This window comes from Scyliorhinus canicula, chromosome 6 (assembly GCF_902713615.1).
Source record: "Scyliorhinus canicula chromosome 6, sScyCan1.1, whole genome shotgun sequence".
Classification (NCBI taxonomy): domain Eukaryota; kingdom Metazoa; phylum Chordata; class Chondrichthyes; order Carcharhiniformes; family Scyliorhinidae; genus Scyliorhinus; species Scyliorhinus canicula.
This window is the reverse complement of record NC_052151.1, coordinates 126,633,065-126,651,726: the sequence shown is the minus strand read 5'-3', so window position 1 is coordinate 126,651,726 and position 18,662 is coordinate 126,633,065. Positions and strand designations below refer to the sequence as shown.

The 18,662-nt window shown below is 50.0% G+C and overlaps 1 protein-coding gene across 14 annotated transcripts in view; it reads right to left on the bottom strand.

Moving 5' to 3' along the window:
- The window catches only part of dnmt3ab (DNA (cytosine-5-)-methyltransferase 3 alpha b), a 709,318-nt gene that overhangs the window by 48,990 nt on the left and 641,666 nt on the right, over window positions 1-18,662 (bottom strand). For all 14 annotated transcript variants that reach the window (XR_005460997.1, XR_005460998.1, XM_038800092.1 and 11 more), the window contains one exon: window positions 1,355-1,424. Coding sequence is in view for 11 of the 14 variants with exons in the window: in XM_038800092.1 (XP_038656020.1) it covers window positions 1,355-1,424 (70 nt within the window). In the remaining 3 variants the exon portion in view is untranslated. Of the gene's footprint in view, window positions 1-1,354; window positions 1,425-18,662 lie in introns of those variants that run through there.

The following is an 18,662-nucleotide window of genomic DNA, read 5'->3' as shown; positions in this document are numbered from 1 at the left end:
GGCATTGCAAAACAAAATATTTTGGACTGGGGAGTATTGGGACAATTATGATACTGGCTTTTAGGTTCAAAAATAGAAGCAGAAAAATATTAAAATTTTCTTTTATACAATAATTTGCTATTTGGCAAAAAACGTATGCAGCCTCTTCACATTTTGCTCTCTGTACATATCCTCTTGGGATCATGGAATTCTGTTGCTAAGCAGAGAGACAGGTGGGGGTCATTTTAACCTAACCTACCTGATGTGAAGCTATCATCATATACTCTGCCAAACCTCATTACCCATTATATTACAATGGAATGTAAAATAATAATAATACTTTTATTATTATGAAGTTACTGTAAAAAGCCCCTAGTCGCCACATTCCGGCGCCTGTTCGGGGAGGCTGGTACGGGAATTGAACCCATGCTGCTGGCCTTGTTCTGCATCACAAACCAGCTGTCTAGCCTACTGAGCTAAACCAGCAATTGGGTGGAGTCTAAAATTGGGCAGATTAGATTAAAAATTATCCCCCTTAATCACTGTTTCATACCTTCCAATATCTTGTGTCTGAGGCAGTAAAATCAGCACATTTGTGGGGGGGGGCAGTGGCGTAGTGGTATTGTCACTAGACTAGTATTCCAGAGACCCAGGATAATGCTCTGGAGACCTGGGTTCAAATCCCACCATGGCAGATGGTGGAATTAGAATTTAATAAAAATCTGGAATTAAAGGATAATGATGATCAGAAACCATTGTTAATTGCTGTGAAAACCCATCTGGTTCCCTCATGTCCTTTAGGGAAGGAAATCTGTTATCCTTACCTGGTCTGGCCTACATGTGACTCTAGACCCACCAGAAAAGTAGTTGACTCTTAAAGGCCGTCAGAGATGGGCAATGAATGCTGGCCCAGACAGCCATGCCCAAATTCCATGGACGAATAAAAAGAACATAAGCTTGATATTATATCCTTCAGTGATTGATCTTGTCATTTTTTTATTAATGAGAATAATCGTTTCCTTGGGATTCCCTAAAGAGGAGGGAAAAGCTCGGCTACTTTATTAGGCAGCCAATAAACAAATATGACATTTCTGCAAAGAAGGCGGGAAAATTGATTCACAGCGCTTATCTCCTAGCAACAAGATACAGAAAGTACTGGTAAGAAGAACAGGCTACATGCCCTCTTTCTCTGTGGCATAAGAGTGTGTGGGATGTGACATTTAAAACCGGTAGAAAATAAATCACATACTTTCAATTTTAATCATCTCAAAATAGCCACCCAAAAAGCAATACATTTGCCATTTTGTAAGGTCTCCCTCAATGTTTCATTCTATACAGTGAATAGAAAATTATTTTGAAGACTATTTGCACTAACCTTTGCTGTCCTGCCATGCTCCAGACAGGTCTGAAGCTCAAGTTTGTCATTATACATTGCAACCAGTGGTCTAAAAGAAAAAGAACAGTTAGTTAGTCCGGCACTATTAGAATTAAATTGGATTATATTGTACAGATGGACATACATTCTAAACATCGTCCTGTCTTCCCAGGCCAAGAATATGTAACCAGGGCAAGTAAAAAGCTTGCCATCTGCCTTTGTTTCTTTGTGTTTGCTGATTGCCCGTCTGACAATGCTTCAATTTCAAAATTCTCATTCTTGTTTTATGGTGTACCTCCCTGGCCTCATCCCTCCCTAGTTCCATAACTTCCTCCTTTCCTACAATTCTCTTAAGACTCTTGTGCTCCTCCAATTCGAGCACCCTCAATTTTAATTGCTTCATCATTGATGTCCATGCTTCCTGGTGTCTTGGCCCGAAAGGGAATTTTGGGATTTCCTACCAATATTCCTCCACTCCTCGCTCCTCTTTGAAGATGTATCTTGAAACGTATTGAGATGACCAGATTTTGGTGTCCTGATATCTCTCTACCTCAATGTCAAAAATGTTCTTGTTCTTGTGAAGTGTCTTAGAATGTTTTGCTACATTAAAGGCACTATATAAATGCAATTTACTGAGCACGTTCCATAAATGCAATTTGCTCTTATTAACGTTTGCTCCTCTTCGATGATCTTTGATGAGATTTTCCGGTCCCGTGCGTCCCAAATCCAGAAATGCCTGTCCGAGGTCAATGGACCTTACTATGGTCTGCCAAATTGTCCGTCCCATCCACAGCGGGCGGGACAGAGAATTTAACCCTTTTTCCTTTAGTCCTTTTTGTAAGCTTCAATTACATGCTTTCCGGATTATACAATATTAAATTAGGGTTTGTGCTATCATGGATTCTTTGCTATAGTTATTAAATCTTTATATCAATTCGGTCTTTATCATTGAAAAATTAAATATGTATGTCAAAGCCACTCCAGGAAAATCTAAACTTTGAGAATAAAGGGTAATAATAGTGGCTTTCGGCTTTAATAGCCACTCATGGAGGAGGTAGCTGAGAAAGACAGCAGTGTTGGGCTGGTGAGGAGAACCTGGTCTCAATGCCAAAAAAGGCTCAATGACCTCATGAGGGCATCCAGGGTGAGTATGTCCTCTGCATGTGAATTCTGATACCATGTGCTACCGGGTACCATCGCGGATGTAGGAAATAGGGAGTTTAGTTGGAGTTCCAGGGCAGCATGATGCAGCAAATACATCGCTGTCAGCGACAATGTCAGTGTATTCTTATAAAGCTTTGCTCCAGTTGGAGGGTAAGAAGGTTGGTAGACTGTGTGGCTGAGGAATGTGCACACCATCAAGGCTGCCATGCACTTTGCTGATAATGCATCGATGGCATGACATTAAATAAGCTGACAGTGTTACCCACTGACTTATGTCTCTCTTTCACAGGTGAATCCTCTTCCACAAACTCTCCTCCAGTTGCCATGTCGTCACTCCCTTCTGAGGAGCAGGAGGAAGAACCCTCAGAGGATATAGAATTACATCCGTTCGCTGTCCCAAAAGCCATCACAGATATTGGCACCTCGGCAGGAATTTGCATATCAGAATAGAGGCACGTACAGGTCTGATGACGGCACTTCACAGCTAACAGGTAGTGTGGTGGACTTGTCCTTGTGCACTATGGTGTAATCCAGCTACTGATTCAGAGTCAGATGATGAGCCTCTGGTGTCGTCTGTAAGGGGCAAATGCTGCATGTCCAATGCGAGTTCCGTGAAGATTTAACAAGTATACCAGAGGGGTTGCGTGCTCTGGATGTGCTGCGGAACTGTCCATTCAGGCCATGTGCACTGCTGCGGGGCCCAGAGCCAGGTCAACAGGGGACTGGGAGCCTGATACAGATCCAGCTCCTGGAACCTCAGTGGTAGCCAGGGAGGTCCCAACATCCTAGAGACAGAAGACAAGCAGCAGCTGCCACCAACCAGAAGTCTCTCACAGGGCACTTCTGATAGTGGCACCATCTCCTCCTTCCATACCCATTGACACAATCCCCATGCAGTGCTGTGGTGATAGAAGATTCTCCCATATCTCAGCAGGGATCTTCATGACAGGCCACCCAAAGCCCCAACAGCACAGAGGTCACTGCCAAAGTCCTCCAGGGCAAGTGAGATAATAGATCAGCAGCCTCTCTCTAGTGCGGCAGCAAGTGAAGGGGGGGGGGGGGGGGGGGGGGCTCATAAATGTGACACAAAAAACTCCACAGTAGTCACCAAGGGGGACACAGGAGTGAATAACTTATTTGTTTGAATATATCTAATCATTGCACAATTGTAAATACACCCACATGTCCGTCGTGCTGATGTTTTCATACTGTGATGTGGCCGTGGAACATTTCAGGAGTTAGATGAATGCTTTATCATATTGATGCAGGGTATGGTGCCTTGTATGTTCATCTTTGGAAAGGGTAAGTGTGTTGACATGATGGTGACATGAGTGGCACATTGCACATGAATAAAGATTTGAACAGTGTCCACACACCTCTGATGACGGGATTTCAGAGTCTGTTGAAATATTTGCCTTATTGAAGCATCTATATGATTATGGCCAGGGCCTTCAATTTGAAAGTTGCCTCACTGCATCCTTGCCCTCATTCTCCAGGGTATCCCCTCTTTGGATAACTAGGTCATGGAGGGTGCAGCACACGACAGGGTCACAGGTGATGGAGTGTATGATAATGCCCCTCCAGATCTGTCAAGGCGTCTGAATCTCATTTCAATAGGCCAATAGTCTGCACAACAATGGCCCTGATGTTTCCATAGCTGTCACTGTATCTCCTTTCTGCCCTGGGTACCCTCACAAACGCAATAAGCCTTCTGTTCAATGTTGTCACCTATAATCCATCCATCCAAGGCTTCAGGGCTGTTGAATAGGTCTGGCGCCTGTAAATTTCAAAGACTAAAGAAATTGTGGCTGCTGCCTGAGCACCTGCCGCAAAGCTGCATGACCCGGTGATGATGATCGCAGGCCAGTTGGACATTCAATAAATGGAAACCATTCCTGTTAATAAAGGTGCAGAGCCGCCCAGCAGGAGCCTTTCTCGTGACAAGAGTACAATGAATGGCTCCCTGGACCTGGGGGAAACCTGCATTCACCACAGACCCTCTGCTCTATCCAGTTGACTCTGCTTATCCAGTGTGAAGGAGATGCAATTCCCTGCCCTTCAAAACATAGTATCAGTGAAGACTTTGATGCAGTGGTGTGCAGTAGGTTGTGTAAGTTCACTGGGGTCTCCACATGCTACCTGAAAGGAGCCTGCTGTGGAGATGCTGACAGCAACAGTGACCATCAGAGCTACAAGTATTGGGTACCCCCCTACCCCCACACAATGTAGATGGAAATGATCTCTCCTCTACACCTCCTTTGAGAATGTATTATCCTCTGTGTCTCGCACTGTTCTGGCCCTCATGCACTGCTAGTGCATTCTGGGTCTCATGCTCCGCTCTTCTTCCTTTCAATCTCCTCCTCCTCACCCTCTTCTCCTCCTCACTGGAGACTGTGTCTCCCATAGAGGCCACAAGCCCATTTTTCTCAGCTACTTTAATGCTTTGGGTGATGGGCAAGCAATAAATAGAGCACTTAGCAGAGCACTTACCAGGCAGATAATGTCTTCAAATTAATAATTTAAATGGGAACTGGTCCTTGAGGGAAACACTCTCAGTAGCTACATAACTCTGAACTGCCAGGATGAGATTCAGGGCTCTGCTGAACCTTTTAAACTCTCCCTAACAGGCTTCCTCATAAGCAAAAGAACTCCACATGGCATAAAACAGATTATGCGGCCGTATTATTGCAGACACGACATATTAGTGCAATCAATTAGGTTGTTAATGACCTTAACTAGCTATTTAAATAAAACTTTAATAATGTGGGCCCACTCCTGATTATTAAACCTGCCCTCCTGCCATATTGTACAAAACTGGCACAATGATGTCGGGAATGTGACTCGACTTCATCATGCCTAATATTACATTGGCGGGGCTGGAAAATGCTCCCATATTATTCAGCCTGATGAAGTGGTTCAATAATCCACTTTGAAGCATTCACCATGTTACATCCAGCATTTCACACCAATTTCCCCTTGAAAATACCAGATGGTAATGGTACAAACAAGGAATGCTATTCGGTCATCTAGCTGCTCCTTCCATGGAATCTAACCGATAATACGCCCAACCTCCTCATCTTAACCAAGATCTGGCACTTCTGGCTCCAGTCTCATTTCGACATTTGAAAACATGTCCATTGGATCAACTCCGGTTTTGGCTGTGTGAACCAATCCTGAGCTTGCTTGAGCTTGTTTTTCCAAATCTATTCTGAGCAGTTCAAACCAAAGGACTGTCAATGCTGGGAATCTAAAGTAAAATCAGAAAATGCTGGAAATACTCTTGGTAGCATTTGCAGAGCTAGAAACAGAGTTAGCATTTCGGGTCTCTCTCAACAGATGCAGCCAGACCTGAGTATTCCCAGCATTGTCTACTAATATCGTCATCTTGCTGGATTAAGTCACCGACTGAAAGCCATTCCATTCAGTTAGGATCTAATTATTTCTTTTTAAATACAATTATATCAGTTACCTCAGGATTTGATAATTTAAATGTAGGACATTTCCTTCACCTCCACTTGTGTCAAAGGTCAGGTACAGGATAGATTAAGTTAGAAGTGAGATTTTGCATGAATTCAGAGAATTGATCCCTCTTTGATAACCTTAGATTGTTCAAAATAAAATGCATTGCATAAAGAATCAACGATGAAAGCTATTAAATGTGACAATGTCGACACAGTGGTACCAAAATTCAATACCACTGTGGTGAATGTATAATATGTATCATTCACACTGTGCATCACTGTGTCCCTGTGGGCTCCATCCGTGAGCCGTTGCGCGGCTCTGCCCACAGGGGGAGATGAGGAGCATGTACAGGGCTCCACCCTTGGCTCCGCCCATGGCTCGTCCCACGACCGGAAGTATAAAGTGCTGCGGTCTTGTGAGCCTGCCCTTAGTTTTTCTGGTCGCAGGCAGGCTCAGTTGTAAGTCGATTAAAGCCACAGTTTACTTCTTTACTTCGTGTCTTGAGTGAATTGATGGTCGCATCAATTTAATCGACTTAAAAAAACCCACCATGGAATCAGCCCTCAAACCTGATCGACTGGAACTCGACCCGCAGGCTGCAGAAGCGAAGGAAATCTTTCTGCACTGGCTTTGGTGCTTCAAGGCCTATCTCGCTGCGTCGACTACCTCCGCTGTTACAGAAGAGCAGAAACTCAGTCTCCTACACGCACGGGTGAGCCATCGCATTTCTACTCAACTCGATAGCACCGACTCGTACACCGAAGTCCTCGCAATACTCGACCGCCTGTACATGCGGCCCGTAAATGAAGTTTACGCGTGGCATATTTTTACTACCCGCTGCCAGCGCCCCACAGAGTCGCTAGAGGACTACCTGCGCGACCTAAAAGCCCTTGCACGGGAATGTAACTTTCAGGCTGTAACTGCCTCCTAGCATATGGAACTCGCTGTCCGTGATGTGTATGTTGCAGGGGTCCGGTCCAACTACGTGCGCCAGCATCTCCTCGAAAAGGGGCCCAAAACCTGGAGGACACAGTAACGCTAGCAACCTCACTGGAGGTTGCTTTCCAAAGTTTGAACTTGTTCCCCGCTGACCATGCGACCCCATCGTGGACCCCCGACCAGAGACTGCCCCAGGCCTGCGCCGCGCGGCCGCCCGCCCACCACGGAGCGCCATCGTGCCATTTTTGCGGTCAGCCCCAACACCCATGGCAGCACTGTCCGGCCCGCAACGCGACCTGCAGCAGCTGCGGACGAAAAGGACACTTTGCAAAGGTATGCCTGGCTAAAACTAAATCCTCAAACTCTACCGCTATCCAGAACAATCGCCCCTCCAACTTGCAGACCCTGCAATGTGGCAGCGTGTCTGCCGACTCCGCCTCCGCACGACATGTGCGACTCATGGGGGCCGCCATCTTGGCAATCCTCCCCCATTCGGCCGGCCATGTGTGAGTCATGGGGGCCTCCATCTTGGACGCCACCTTCCTTGCCGCCCGCCACGTGCGATCAACAGGGGCCGACATCTTGGCCATCACTCGATATGCATATCGACGACTACGACCTCCGCAGACAGTCATCACGGAGCCGCTCCAGCACCGCTGACAAGCCACCGACTACCCGTAACTCAACGCAGTCACTTTGGACCAGTCACGGCCAAAGCACCTCAGAAGCTCAATGATGTCCGTTCAGGTCAACGGATACAAGACACCGTGCCTCTTCGTCTCCGGAAGTACCGAGAGCTTCGTTCATCCAGACCTGGTAAGACGCTGTTCGCTCCCTATCTTCCCAGCACGGCAAACTATCTCTCTCGCCTCAGGGTCGCACACGGTCCAGATGCAAGGGCGCATCGTTGTGACATTAACGATACAGGGCGCCAACCTCTCCAACTTCCAATTGTATGTCCTCCCAGACCTCTGCGCCCCTCTCCTACACGGGCTCGATTTTCAATGTAATCTTAGAAGCCTAACACTCAGCTTCGGCGGACCCCTGCCCCCCCCCCCTCACTATATGCAGCTTTCGACTCTAAAAATCGACCCCCCTCCACTCTTCGCTAAACTCACCGCTAACTGCAAACCCATGGCCACTCGCAGCAGGTGGTATAGCCTGCAGGACAGGGTATTTATTAGAGCCGAAGTCCAGCGGCTCTTACGTGAGGGGGTCATAGAGGCCGGTAACAGCCCCTGGAGAGCTCAGGTGGTGGTTGTCAAAACCGGGGAAAAGTTCCGGATGGTGGTTGATTACAGCCAGACCATTAACCGGTTCACGCACCTTGATGCGTACCCCCTCCCCAGAATTGCAGACATGGTCAACCAGATCGCCCAGAACCGCATCTTCTCCACGGTGGATCTGAAGTCTGCATACCACCAGCTCCCAATCCACCCGGAGGACCGCCACTACACGGCGTTCGAGGCAGATGGCCGCCTCTTCCATTTCCTCCGGGTCTCCTTTGGCGTCACAAATGGGGTCTCGGTGTTCTAACGAGCAATGAACTGAATGCTGGACCAGTACGGGCTGCGGGCCACGTTTCTGTACTTGGATAATGTCACCATCTGCGGCCATGACCAGCAGGACCACGACGCCAACCTCCACCGGTTTCTCCAAACCGCCCAAAAACTCAACCTCACATACAATAAGGAGAAATGCGTTTTCCGCACAACCAGACCAGCCATTCTCGGCTACATCATGGAAAACTGGGTCCTGGGGCCTGACTCGGGCCGTATGCGCCCCCTCTTACAACTCCCTCTTCTTCACTGTTCCAGGGCCCTCAAGAGGTGACTTGGATTCTTCTCCTATTACGCCCAGTGGGTCCCCCAGTATGCAGACAAAGCCTGCCCACTATTTAAGACCACACTCTTCCCACTGTCAGCCGAGGCTCGCCTGGCCTTCAACTGCATTGAGGAGGACATCGCCAAAGCCACCATGTGGGCAGTGGATAAATCCGTCCTCTTTCAGGTGGAGAGCGATGCCTCAGAGGTCGCTCTCGCTGCCACTCTGAACCAGGCAGTTAGGCCAGTAGCTTTCTTCTCCCGAACCTTCTCCGCTTCAGAACTTCGACACTCCTCAGTTGAAAAAGAAGCTCAAGCCATTGTGGAAGCCGTACGGCACTGGAGGCACTGCCTCGCAGGTAGGAGGTTTACCCTCATCACCGACCAGAGATCGGTTGCCTTCATGTTCGACAACTCGCAACGGGGCAAAATTAAAAATGAGACAATCTTGGGGTGGAGGATCGAACTCTCCACCTATAATTATGATATCATATACCGTCCGGGGAAGCTCAACGAGCCCCCAGATGCCCTGCCCCGTGGCACATGCGCCAGCGCGCAAGAAGACCGATTACAGGCTATCCACAATGACCTCTGCCATCCGGGGGTCACCCGGCTTGTCCACTACATCAAGGCCCGCAATCTGCCTTTCTCCACCGAGGAGGTAAAAGCCATCACCAGGAATTGCCCGATCTGCGCGGAGTGTAAACCGCACTTCTATAGACCAGACAAGGCCCACCTGGTAAAGGCTTCCCGGCCCTTTGAACGACTGAGCATTGATTTCAAAGGGCCCCTCCCCTTGACCAACTGTAATGTGTACTTCATCAACATCATAGACGAATTCTCCCGCTTCCCGTTTGCTAACCCGTGCTCCGATATGACTTCCCATACAGTCATCGGAGCCCTGCACAGTGTCTTCACTCTGTTTGGTTTCCCTAACTATGTCCACAGTGACAGGGGATCGTCATTCATGAGCAACGAGCTGCGTCAGTACCTGCTCGACAAGGGCATCGCCTCGAGCACGACTACCAGCTATAACCCCAGGGGGAACGGGCAGGTGGAGAGGGAGAACGTGACGGTCTGGAAGACCGTCCTACTGACCCTGTGGTCCAGGAATCTCCCGACCTCCCACTGGCAGGAGGTCCTCCCCGACACGCTCCATGCAATTAGGTCCCTCCTGTGTACGGCCACAAACCAGACTCCTCACGAGCGATTGTTTGTTTTCCCTTGGGGCACTACCATGGGGGCCTCGCTTCCATCCTGGTTGAGGACACCGGGCCCGGTTCTCCTACGGAAGCACATCCGGACACATAAAATGGACCCGCTGGTAGAGAGGGTACTATTGCTACACTCAAACCCCCACTATGCCTTTATCGAACACCCCGACGGCCGGCAGGACACCGTTTTCCTCCGGGACCTGGCGCCTGCAGGATCCACCATCACCACCGCCGAGGTACCCATCACACTACACCCCACCCGACCCCCCATGCCCTGCGCCCCCACACCTACAGGTTTCCTGGGCCCCCTTTCGCCCGTCTCACCGGTCAGGAACGAAGTTCAGTTCTGAACAAACCACTCCCAGAGTCCACCCTCAGATTCAACTCGGACATCAGCACACAGCCATCCAAAGCAGCTGCAACCCCGGTGCTCCGCCGATCCCAGCGGACGATTCGGGCACCGGACCGACTCAATCTGTAGACCCATCACCCATGCTGGACTTGATTTTTGTTAACAGGGGGTGAATATGGTGAATGTATAATATGTATAATTCACACTGTGCATCACTGTGTCCCTGTGGGCTCCATCCGTGAGCCGTTGCGCGGCTCTGCCCACAGGGGGAGATGAGGAGCATGTACAGGGCTCCACCCGTGGTTCCGGCCATGGCTCCTCCCACTACCGGAAGTATAAAGTGCTGCGGTCTTGTGAGTCTGCCCTCAGTTCTTCTGGTCGCAGGCAGGCTCAGTTGTAAGTCGATTAAAGCCACAGTTTACTTCTACTCGTGTCTTGAGTGAATTGATGGTCGCATCAACCACTGAGAGAAAATGCACAATTGCAATGCAGAATTACCCATCATCAATGCAAACACTGCAGCCTCAAAGGCCTGGATGCAGCCCATGAAGAAGCTTAATGTCCCTTTGCTGGAGCTGGTTCCTCCTGTCCATTGTTATGATCAAATGAGGAGTTTGCTGCCACTCCCTCATCTGCGTTCAGGTGTTTTCCCCTTTGTAAAGCCAGTCTGTGGAGGGTGGAGTACACCATGATAATGCACACGATCCTCTCTGGGTCGTATTGAAGAGCTCCCCCTGACCAGGCATCATAAACACATTTTCAATAATCCTATTATCTGCAGTTTGATGGCTTGTGTGGAGTCACAACTGTCATTTTCACTTTCCTCTGCTTCAGTGTGAGTGCTTCTCACAGCTATCTTGGTGTAACAGCCAGGTGTGCAGAGAGTATCTGCAATTCCCAGGGTTTCATCCATGAGACTGCTGACTGTACAGCTGCAACACCTGCTGGTGTTATAGGTACCATGGCTGCTTCCTGGATACATGTCACACAGCTGAAGAATAATTTTCCAGTGTGTAATAGTGCCCTTTTGTAACCATTGTGTCTGTAGATGTATATATGAAAAATGGATTAAACCAATCTCTCTGTTACCGATGTCCATGTTGTCAAAGTGAGTTATTGAAGAAAGAAGATGGACCTCTTGGAAATTAAGATATATCTCCAGGAACACTGAGTCAGGAAGATGGACTTTTTCCAGGACAGGGAATATGGAATGTCCACCTGTAGATACTTCCTCCACACACTGCTGTGGTTTTCCAGGGTCTAGGGATGTAGGTGGCCTCCATTCCAAGCTCCTGAGGAAGCCCCAGATATTATCCAGATGCGACCAACATGTGCTCGTCAGATTTTTCAAATGTGTTTCGCATTAGCGTGTTTTTCCGCTAGCGTTGCGGAGAATCAGGCATGGGTGGTTAAATCTCCATATGCATCTCATTAGCAGGAGGCCCAAGGCCTCCAGCAGGTTTCCTGATTGCCATGGCGGGCACCAGCGTAAAGTTCTGTTAGAAATTCACACCTGTGCAAAACTGATTTTTGGGGACTTGCTGTGATGGCCATGTAGTGAGTGGTTGCACATTTAGCGGCTCCCGCACAAGACAGATTTTCTTTTGGGTCTTTGCCCTGCCCGAAAGACAAAGTATTTGAGGGCAAAATGTACAGGGGTGCCTGGGGAAAGTAATACTCCTCTGGTGTGGCTGTTGCATGGAGCAGCGGACGAGGAGAACCACAAGAAAGGAAGTGCTGTTGGAGCAGAAGAGTTTTTGTGGTGTGCCACAGGGAAAGGTAGCAGAGGGTGTGCTGCCTGCTCAGTGGTCGATGGAGTTTCTGAATGATACTTTTTGGCAACAGAAGAAAGAGGCCCTGGAAGACCTAGCCAAGGTGGTGGAACTGTTTCTTCAAGGGGATGGACATGGCCAAGTTCAATCAGTGGCCCACCAGGTGTTGGCAGATTGCAGAGGAAGCAGGAGATCAGCAGGGCTCACCCTAACTAAAGGACACCAACACCGGCCTTTGGACCATCCTGGTTCTATGCCCTCTCAGGGCAGAGGCTTCACCAGAGATCCCCAACCGGATCACCAGCTGTCTCCTCCTACTGAGGCTGGCAATGCTGACTGCCTCTGCCACCTCCCATGCTGCATTCAGGAGCGCAGGCTTGAATCTATGGCCCACCCTGGGGAAGAGGTTGTCCCTCCTCTCCTCAATGGCATGGAGTGGAATGTCATGCTCGGGCCCCCGACCTCAGGGTACAGATCTTTGTTTTTAAGAAAATATTTTATTGAGCCATTTATAATTTAACATTTTAAACAAAGAGATCCAACCAAACAAAAAAGCCAAAATAACATAACCATCTCCCCCCCAAGCCTAAACCCTAACTATCATGGTCCATGTATCACACCATCTCATGGTTCTCCCTTCATTAGTTTCCCTACCTTTATTCATTACTTCCATGCTTCCCCCCAAATCCCGCTGACAGTCAATTTTCCTTGAAGAAGCCAATGAACGGCTGCCACCTCCAAATGAACCCCTGTAATGAACCCTTTAAGGCAAATTAGATTTTCTCAAACCTGAGAAACGTTGCCATGTCGCTGACCCAAACCCCCGACTTTGGAGACTCCGAGTCCTTCCATCCCAGCAGAATCCATCTCCGCGCCACCAGGGAGGCAAAGGCCAAGACGTCGGCCTCTCTCTCCCCCTGGTCTTCCGGATCTTCCGACACTCCAAATATTGCCACCTCTGGACTCGGATTCATGCTCCCTTTCTGGACCTCTGACACGACATCTGTGAACCCCTGCCAAAAGCCCCTCAACCTCGGACATGCCCAGAACATATGCATACGGTTCGCAGGATCTGCCCCCACAGCGCCCACACATGTCCTCCACCTCCTCTAAAAACCTGCTCATCCGAGCCACAGTCATATGAGTCCTCGGCCCCGCCCCCCCGCCTCGGGCCCGCCCCCCCGCCTCGGCCCCCCCCGCCTCGGCCCCGCCCACCCCCCCCACCTCGGCCCCACCCCCCCGCCTCGGCCCCGCCCCCCCGCCTCGGGCTCGGCCCCCCCCGCCCCCCCCCCCCCCGACCCCACCCCCCTACCCCCCGCCCCCCCCCACCCCGCCCCCCCTACCCCCCCCCCCGGCCCCGCCCCCCCTACCCCCCCCCGCCCCCCCCCCCCCCCCCGAAGGGCGCCGAAGTTCAGCTTGCCCGGGGCGCCAGCAACCCTAGGGCCGGCGCTGTAAGCGTGACACGTGACGAGGATGTATTGACTCTCCTCTGGGCCTCCTCCCATAGACCGACTTCCAACTCACCTCCCAACTCTTCCTCCCACTTCCTCTTCACCTCCCCTATTGGAACTCCTTCCCACTCCATCAGTTCCTCATATATTTCCAAGACCTTCCCCTTTCCAACCCCTGTTTTTGACATCATCTTTTCCTTTATCCCCCTTAGTGGGAGGCGCTGGAAGCCCGGGGTCTGCCTACGAACAAAGTCCCGCACCATTCCCATGTGGCAACTGAAACTCCCCCTCTAGGTCCTCCAAACGTGGGAAACCCTCCTCATTAAAAAATCTCCAAATCTCTCGATCCCTGCCCGCTGCCATCTCCTAAAGCCTCCGTCCAGCACCCCCCGGATCGAACCGGTGGTTGTCACAAATCGGTGACCACACCGTCGCCCCCTACAATCCCATGTTCTGCCTCCATTGTCCCCGCACCCTCAGGGCTATCACTACCACCGGGCTTGTGGAGTACCGAGCCAGCAAGAATGGCAGAGGTGCTGTTAACAAAGCCTTCAGACTCATGACACAAGATGTAGCCTCTACCCGCTCCCACACCGACCCCTCCCCCACTACCCACTTCCTAACCATTGATATGTTAGCAGCCCAGGGTGCAGCCTGCACCCTCGCTCAAGTAGGACCTTCATCCACGGGGCTTTCCCAGCCCATATAAAATCCGAGATTGCCGCATTCATCTTCCTAAAAAACGCCTTCGGAATGAAAATTGGGAGACACTGAAAAACAAACAGCAATCTCGGGAGGACTGTCATTTTCACAGACTGTACCCTCCCCGCCAACGACAGCAGGAGCATGTGCCACCTTCGGACGCCCCTCTTCTTCGGCTCTATCAACCGCCCCAAATTTAATCTGTGAAGCTGACCCCAGTCCCGTGCCACTTGAATACCCAGGTGCCTAAAAATCCCTCCCAGCACCTTGAACGGCATCTCCCCCAGTCTCCTCTCTTGCCCCCTTGCCTGGCAAAAACCTTACTCTTGCCCACATTCAGTTTGTAACCTGAGAACCGGCCAAATTCCTCCAGTATCCCTATAATTCCTGCAATTCCCCCCAAAGAGTCTGTTATATAAAGGAGAAAATCATCCACATAAAGCGAGACCCTATGTTCCACCTCCCCCCCCCTCACTATCCCCCGCCAAATGTTCGATGCTCTCAGCGCCATTGCCAAAGGGTCCATGGCCAGGGCAGACAGTAATGGGGAGAGTGGACACACCTGTCTCGGTCCCCCATCACAGGCTAAATTATTCCGATCGCACCCAATTATTCCTTACATTTGCCACTGGTGCCTGATGTAGCAACCGGCACCAATCCATAAATCCCTGCCTGAAAGCATACCTTCCCAGGACCTCCCTCAGATATTTCCACTCCACCCGGTCAAAGGCTTTTTCTGCATCCATGGCCATCACCACCTCAACCTGGCGCCCCTCCACAGGCATCATTATTACATTGAGGAGCCGCCTAATATTGGACGTCAGGTGGTGTCCCTTCACAAATCACGTCTGGTCCTCCCCTATTACCCCCGGAACACAGTCCTCTGTCCGTGTGGCCAAGACCGTTGCCAACAATTTTGCACCCACATTCAACAGGAAGATTGGCCTATATGACCCACAGCTTTCCGGATCCTGATCCTGTTTCAAGATGAGGGAAATCGATGCCTGTAATAACTTTGGGGGGAGCACTTTGACTCATTGAAAGCCTTTGCCAAAAGCGGCCCCAACAGCCCAGAAAATGTCTTATCGAACTCCACCGGGTATCCGTCCGGTCCCAGGGCTTTGCCTGATTGCATCGCTCCCAATCTCCCACAGCCCAATTGGGGCTCTACCAACTTCTCATCTATCCTCGGGAACTCCAGCACACCCAGAAACTGTTTCATCTCCTCCTCCCCAGCTGGAGGTTCTGATTTATACAATTTACGATAAAAGTCCCGAAACACATTATTCACCCCCGCCGGGTCCAGAACCACCTTCCCCCCTGTATCCCACACTTTTCTTATCTCTCTCGCCGCCTCCTGTTTCCTCAGCTGATGCACCAGCATCCTGCTGGCTTTTTCTCCATATTCATAAACTGCCCCCCTTACCCTCCTCAGCTATCTCAGCTCCTTACCTGTGGACAGGAGCCCAAATTCTAGCTCCAGTCTCTGACGCTCTTTCAGAAGCGCCTATCCATCTGTAACATTTTGCCTACCAGTCTGTCTAACTCCGCCTGCTCAACCTTCTCCTTATGCGTCCGAATTGAGATGCATTCTCCCCGAAAACCACCTTCAGTGCCTCCTAGACCAGACCCCACGACACCTCACCCATATCATTGATCTTTATGTATCCCCGAATGGCCTCTCTCACCCGATCACACACCTCCTCCTCCGCTAACAGCCCCGCATCCAACCTCCATTGTGGGCGCTTTCCTTTCCTAACTTGCAAGTCCACCTAATGTGGGATGCGGTGTGACACCACTATTGCTGAATATTCAGCATTTATCACCTCAGCCAGCAGCGCTTTTACCATCACAAAAAAGTCTATCCGGGAATACACCTTATGCACCTCGGAGTAGAATGAATGCTCCTTATTCCTCGGTCTCCCAAATCTACACGGATCGACCCCCCCATGTGCTCCATGAACCCCCGGAGCTCCTTAGCCATAGCTGATACCTTCCCAGACCTAGAACCCGACCGGTACAGCCTTGGATCAAGGACAGTGTTGAAATCGCCCCCCATGATCAGTCGATGCGAACCTAGATCTGGAATCTTTCCCAGTACCCGTCTCACAAACCATCCACGTTCGGGGCATATATGTTTACCAACACCAAGGCCATTCCCTCCATTTTCCTACTAACCATAACATATCTACCCCCCGGGTCAGCTTCAATATTCCCCACCTCGAATGCCACCCGCTTATTAACCAAAATCACCACCCCCCTCATTTTAAACTCTAACCCTGAATGGAACACTTGCCCAACCCGTCCCTTCCTTAACCTAATCTGACCTCCCACCTTCAAATGTGTCTCCTGCAATATGGCCACGACCGCCTTCAAGTCGAATACACGGGCCTTTTGATTGGCCCATTCAGTCCACGAACGTACCACGTGACCAATCTGGTCGGGGGCACCCCGCCCCCCCACCCCCTCCCCTGCCGATCAGCCATAGCTTCCCCTAGCCCAGTCTTCGGCCCATGTTCCGCACCTCCCCTGGCCCACCCTCACGCCACCACCGTCTCCACTTTGAAAGTCCCCTTCCCGTCAGCAGTATTTCGGGTAGAGGTCTTCTGAGAGCCACCTTCGTGGTTACAGTGAGTGTGTGGTAAGTGGAGCACTTAAAACAGCTCCAGCTGCCAGGCTCTTTGGCGCTAACTCCGGCCCGGCGGTTAGAATGCCTACTGTGCCAGGAAGGGGTCTACATTCACGCCGGTAGAGTGCTGGCCTATTTGCATGTCCTGACTCACTAAAGGAATAGCACCCCGAACAGGAACGCGAATAGGACGCTATTCAGAACCGGCGGCAACACTTTGTCTCCCAAATGGAGAATCCTGTCCATTATATTCCATCTGCCACATTATGCCCACTCTAGAACATAGAACATAGAACATAGAACAGTACAGCACAGAACAGGCCCTTCGGCCCTCGATGTTGTGCCGAGCAATGATCACCCTCTCGCCTTTTTTGCTCGTGCGCTCTTAGATTTGTGCAATCTCTCTCTTCCTGCCACACTCTGATCCTCATTTTCCATATTCCTACATGGCTGTTTTGCCTGGTCTACTGTAATTTCTCGAACCCTGATCCCTTGCCCCATTACTTAGTTTAAATCCCTCTCTAGCAGCCTAGTTATGCCACTCACCTGGATGCTTCCCACAGCACGTTTCCAACAGTCTTTCTCCCACTTTCCCCAATATTGGTGCCAGCGCCCCATGAATCAAAACCCCATTGCTCCCATGCCAATTTTCGAGCCATGCATTTAACCCTCTATTCTAATTTACCTCAGCTTTAGCCCCCCCCCCTCCCCCCCCCCCCCCCCCCCCTCCCTCAACAGAACCTCTTTCCCCCAGTTTGGCTCCTGGATTCTGCCCCTCCCACTGCAAGTTGCTCTCCAGCCCAGAGCCTGGCACCGGGCAGTCAGCACCCGCTCTGGGCCACAGGGAACCGCGTCTCTCCCTCTGACTGCACGAACCCCCCGCCACGGCCAGTTTGACCCCCACCCGGCTCTCCCTCACGCATCGCAATCTCTTAGCCTTTCCTTGCTCCCTCCTCATAACATAAGTGCTCACCTGCTTTTGTGTCTTCATAAAATTTGGAAATATTACATTTGGTCCCTACATCCAAGTCATGTATTTTAAAAAAAATTTCGAGTACCCAATTATTTTTTCCAATTAAGGGGCAATTTAGCGTGGCCAATCCACCTATCCTGCACATCTTTGGGTTGTTAGGGTGAAACCCACGCAGACACGGGGAGAATGTGCAAACTCCTCACGGACAGTGACCCAGAGCCGGGATTCGAACCCGGGTCCTCAGCGCCGTAGGCAGCAATGTTAACCACTGTGCCACCGTGCTACCCTACCAAGTCATGTATAAAGATTGTGCTTCACTTGAACTGTTGTGTCCTGGCACATCATATAACAAGGGCTGTAGAGAGAGATTTAATCTAAAAGATCGAAGAGTTAAGGGTTAAGGTGAGGGGATGTTAATAAAAAAGGTAAAGGCAATAGTGCAGGGCAGTAATGATAACCAGGCTATAACAGAAGGGATAGACTGTCGAAACATAAGAGTACACCAGAAAATCGATCAGTGTGGGGAATCCTGATAAAAGGATGTATTAAAGGCTCTTTATTTTTAATGTGTTAAGCATTCATAACAAGATGGATGAATCCATAGCATAAGTAGAAATAAATAGGTATGATATGAAAGCCATTACAGAGACATGACTGGCAAGGTAACGAAGGCAAAGAATGAATATTCAAAAATTATTAATATTTTGGAAGGATATGAAGAAAGGAAAAAGGCATGGAGTAGTTCTGTTAATAAAGGATGTAATCAAATCAGTAGTGAGAAAAAAATCTGACTAAAAAGACTACGATGTAGGGTTTAGGTGGAGATA